This window comes from Mus pahari, chromosome 10 (assembly GCF_900095145.1).
Source record: "Mus pahari chromosome 10, PAHARI_EIJ_v1.1, whole genome shotgun sequence".
NCBI classification, from domain to species: Eukaryota; Metazoa; Chordata; class Mammalia; order Rodentia; family Muridae; genus Mus; species Mus pahari.
This window is the reverse complement of record NC_034599.1, coordinates 101851692-101856827: the sequence shown is the minus strand read 5'-3', so window position 1 is coordinate 101856827 and position 5136 is coordinate 101851692. Positions and strand designations below refer to the sequence as shown.

At 46.5% G+C, this 5136-nt stretch overlaps 1 protein-coding gene across 2 annotated transcripts in view; it reads right to left on the bottom strand.

The window, feature by feature from the left end:
* Usp4 (ubiquitin specific peptidase 4) overlaps window positions 1–5136 on the bottom strand; it is a 44041-nt gene that overhangs the window by 18054 nt on the left and 20851 nt on the right. For both annotated transcript variants that reach the window (XM_021205922.1, XM_021205920.1), the window contains 4 exons: window positions 3400–3558; window positions 1657–1881; window positions 779–862; window positions 152–246 (listed from right to left, as the gene is read on the bottom strand). In XM_021205922.1, coding sequence (XP_021061581.1) covers window positions 152–246; window positions 779–862; window positions 1657–1881; window positions 3400–3558 — 563 coding nt within the window. The remainder of the gene's footprint in view (window positions 1–151; window positions 247–778; window positions 863–1656; window positions 1882–3399; window positions 3559–5136) is intronic.

The following is a 5136-nucleotide window of genomic DNA, read 5'->3' as shown; positions in this document are numbered from 1 at the left end:
ATATACACACAAGCACCCAGGTCAGATACTAGGATGTATATACACAAGCACCCAGGTCAGCTACTAGGATGTATATACACAAGCACCTAGGTCGGAGCAAAGCCTCTACAGTGCTCTTCTGCTCATGTATCAGAAACTGCTAAGTACTTACACAAAAATGTCATCTCGAGGCGTGATGTGGCTTAAACCTTCATCCATTTGGAAAATTTTGTGGAAGCGGTGATTATATACATCAGTGACCACCATCTAAGAATCAAGAGCACAAGAAGATGACAGGGTGGCTCACAGAGCTCCTGTTCATTGACTAAAACCCACAAACAGCGGGCAGAAACTCCTTGCTCAAGTGTTGCCTACGGAGAACCACCATTCGAGTGGTCCCAAGGCTACGTACGGCCAAGATGGAAAGGGAGTAGCAGGCTATGGCCAGCACGGCTGTTTGATGACAGCGCCTTCAAGGGGAGGAGTGATGAGAAGGTAGTGCTGAGCAGACACTGGCCATGGCCTAGAAACCCCAGTGGCTTTCCAGAGCCAGTCTCTATACCTGCACCATGATGAAAGCAAGCCTACTCTTGTCCCTCTGACAATGGGTGGCACCATCACAGTGGGAGAAAGACTGCTTCCCTGCACTGGAAGGGATCATGAGCAAGACTAGGAGCTATGAGGTATCCAAGGCATTTGGGCTGTCCAGTAACAAAAACCTCCCAAAACTTTCAGAGTAAACCCAAAGGACCATCAAGTGAGTTAATGGTGGTAGGGACCACTAACATCTCCTTCTTACATTTTCTGCAGCAATGCCAGACAGCTTGGAGAGGGCTTCACACAGGTCAGAAATGGCCCCCATCAATGGCACAGTCACGCGGTACTGTAAAGGAGCAACAGTCAAGATGACAGGAAATAAGAAATGACCTTAGAGGAACACACATCCTGGAGACATAGGATTCCTCCAGAGGCAGTGCATGGCCCAGATATGGGCAGCTGACAGAGCCAAGGCTCTGGTGTTAGCATGGCTGCAACATTCAGGTAGCCACCTCCTTCCCTCCCAAATATTGCTGTATCCTTTACCCTCTGGACTGGGTCAGAAGCAATTCCTTTAAAGAAATGTTAAAAGCGTATAAATTGCCATTTAATACTATGTATCACCTTTCTTCTCTTTTTTCCCCTTGAGACAGCTTCACTGTGTAGCTTTGGATGGCTTGAACTTCATTACAAAGACTAAGCTGGCTTCAACTTCAGATCTGTTCTACCTGCCTTTGCCTCCCTTGAGGGCCAGGAGAAAAGGTGCGCACAACCACACCCAGCAGCTATCACCTTGCCCTCTGCTACCAGCAGAATTGATATGAAGACCCACTGACCATACCTGGCTTGTTCTTCCACCTGACTGGAAGACAAACGTAAGGAAACTCTACTGCATCCTCCCAACATTCCAGGACCTTTAGCAGGAAAGGCAGGTTACTACAGCTACAGATTTACAGGGTGGGGAAGTGACAGAGATAGCCTAAGGACCGTCACGAGTAATGAGCTTACACAGAGTCTCAGAGAGTCCAGGGTGCACACACAGACTAAGTCCAAGGGGACCTAGGGACAGTCAGAAAGCAGTCCCATCTGGGACCAGAGTCTGCTCAGTGAGAGGTGCTATGAAGGTGAGAATTCGGTTACCTGGATAGGTCTGCACTGAGGGTCAGCAGGAACCAGGAAGACCTCCATAATCCGATCCTTCTTCAAAGGCAGTGGGAGAGTTAGATAGCAAAATGGGTCAAAGGTCACAGAAACTTTAGCACATTCTGGGCAAACCAAAGTCGATTTGAAAAGGCCATGGAAAGTGTCCACAATCACAGAATCGTTCCTCAGCCTGTGATTCTCCCAGGCTTCCTTTGCTACCACCTACACGAAAGGAAAAGGATTATGGAGGAGATTCACAACATCTGTCCTTTCCCAGTGAACAGCCCAGAGCTTCTAGTGTACCACAGTCTCACCATGGGCTAGCTCTACACCCACAACCATCGAGAACCTATGGCAAATAAGGGATTCTGAGAGCACCAAAAGCACGTAGGTCCAACTGGGGATAGACCAATCCTTCTGTGCTCTTAATGATCTAAAGGTCCTTAGGGGAGAGTTTTGTTTTGGGTTTTGAGACAGGGTTTCTCTGTGTAGTCCGGGCTGTCCCAGAAGCTGCTCTATAGACCAGGTTGGCTTGGAACTCAGAAATCCATCTGGTTCTGCCTCCAAAATGCTGGGATTAAAGGCATGGGCCACCACTGCCTAGCCTTAAGAGAGATTTTCTTTTCTTTTCTTTTAAAGATTTATTTGTTTATTTATAATGTATACAGGATTCTACCTGCATCACAGAGGAGGGCACCAGATCTCATTATAGATGGTTGTGAGTCACCATGTGATTGCTGGGAATTGAACTCAGATCCTCAGGAAGAGCAGGCAGTGCTCTTTAACCTCTGGGCCATCTCTCCAGGCCATTAAGGGAGATTTTTTTATCCATGATATAGTTAAGCTATTTTTTAAGATTTAAAAGCTACTTTAAAGCATTTATGTCAATTATTTCAATGCAACAGGATTGCTAAAATAAATTCCCCTTTCAAGTACCAGAGAAGTCAAGGCATCAAGCATATATGTCTTCAATTTAGTTTTAATCAGGTATTTTAATAATCAAGGAACGAAGAGGCTACCTTAATACTCTGGAGGCAAAAGACTCAACGTTTCTAGGCACTCTCAGCTACACAGTCAGACGCCAGCCAGCCCAGGGTACTACTGAGGTCCTGTCCCACTAAAGACTGGGCTAGTGGCACAGGTCTGTAACCCTGGCTACTTGGGAAGTTGAGGCAGAAAGATGCCCATTTCAAGGTCTTCCTGGGATAGAGACTGAGGTCAAGACCATTCTGAGCAATTTAGTAAGACTGCATTTCAAACTAAACAATCCAAGTAGGCCATAACTCCAGCCCAATGGTATGCACTTGGCCAATAGGAAGCTGGAGGTTTTATCGCCAGTACCACAAATAAACAAACACTGGCTGAGCCGTAAGGAACACCGTCAGCTGTTAAGTTCTCAGTGCTCCCTCAGTCCTGGCTTGCCAATGCAATACTGAACAGACTAACTCACTTGAAGAGAGCAGAGGAAGTACTAGGAGTTTCTACAGTTGGCCTGGGATGTAGCTCAGAGGTTGCAGGCCTGTCTAGCACTCAAAAGGCCCTGGGAGTTTGATCTGGAGCACTGGCGGGAAAGGCAACTCTAGTTAGTGTCCTTTCTGACAAGGAATACATCCTTATCATGAGTGACATCAAGAGGCAACTGGGGCCCTTGCACTGACCCCAACCCCAGAGGACTGTCCCCATGCTGCCAACAGAAGGGACTCTCTCTGGGACACTGTGCTGACACCTTCAGTATCATACCGCATCTGGTCGCCCATTGGCATCCTTTGGCTCCAAGTAAGGCTTCTTCTTTACTCGGTTCAGGTCCTCGTGCAATCCATCTAGGATAAAGGCTAACAGCTCCTGAGAGTCTTGTTGTTGGTAACCAGAAAACTGAGGGGCAAAACGTCCCACTTGCGTCTACAACAAAAGCAACTCCATTAGGAGACATAATAAAGTAGTAAAGGAGGAAAAGAAAGCAAACAAGTCAAGTCAGGGGCAGGGCCCACATCAGCAGCCTTACAGTCAGCTGGGACATGAGAAACCTCACCTGGGCGACAGTCCAGCTAACTCCTTACAAGCGATACTGAGGCCAATGGAACCACCAGAGAAATGGCTCAGGTGAGAGGTCCAAGTAAAACACAGGCCTGAAATCAGGCGGTTAATCTAACGGGAGGGACGCACTCTCAGCTGATAGATCCAAGTAGTGATGAGAACCCCACTCCAATGTCTTTTTGTAGTTCAGAGTTAAATTATAGAGCCTTAGAAGTGATACCTTAGAAGAAGGTATCAATCAATCCAGGAGTCAGACATGAAACAACCCTAACATCCCTAGGTCTGAGTGTCCAATGCTGCTGTTCCCAGCCGCCCTTGGAGTAGTTTCCGTCAGCCGCACAGCAGCACTCTAAAGTGCTCAACCACACTCATACTCAACCACACTCACACTCAACCACAAACTCCAGGAATGAGCCCATAGTCTCTTGTGATAAGTCAAGCAGTGTGCACACATCTGTGCTGTGTAATATTTTAGCTACTAACTATGAAGTTTTTTATATTTAAATTAGTTGAAAATAAAAGAGCTGGGATGGAGCTCACCTCCCCTTTCTGAGCATGCTCAAAACCTTCCGTTAAGTCCCTAACACCAAGGAGGTTTTGTCTTGGTTTTGGTTTTTTTTGGTTTTTTTTTTTCCCCCATCGACCTATATGGTACCCATGTAAGCCAGAAGATAAATTTGAATTTCCTGGGCTGGTGAGATGGCTCAGTGGGTAAGAGCACCCGACTGCTCTCCTGAAGGTCCAGAGTTCAAATCCCAGCAACCACATGGTGGCTCACAACCATCCGTAACAAGATCTGACGCCCTCTTCTGGGGTATCTGAAGACAGCTACAGTGTACTTACATATAATAAATAAATAAATCTTTTAAAAAAAAAATTGAATTTCCTGAAATTGGACTTAGAGATGATTGTGAACCACCATGTGGATGCTGGGAATCCAATCTAGATCCTCCAGAAAAACAGCCAGTTCTCCTAACTGTTGAGCCATCTCTCCAATCCCTCTTCCCCTGTTCAGACTCTTGGTCACAGTGACCACATTACAAGTGCTCAGTAGCACCTGGGCTAACGGCTACCACCAGACAGTGCAGCTATCAACTGTGTCCATCAGTATACCACCCAAAATGCTATCTGTAAGTTGTTTCCACTTGAGCAAATCCAGGGTACTGCTGTCCAATCCCAGTATTCTTTAGGATTTAGTATATAAATGGTAATTGACTTGTATTTCTCAAAGATTCAAGTGACCAAGAAGATGAAAGAGTCCTCACTATTAACTGACTACTTAAGATTTTTTTTTTCCACCAAGGGAAAAGATCTAAGTAAGAATTCCCGCCGGACGTGGTGGCGCTCGCCTTTAATCCCAGCACTCGGGAGGCAGAGGCAGGCGGATTTCTGAGTTCGAGGCCAGCCTGGTCTACAAAGTGAGTTCCAGGACAGCCAGGGCTA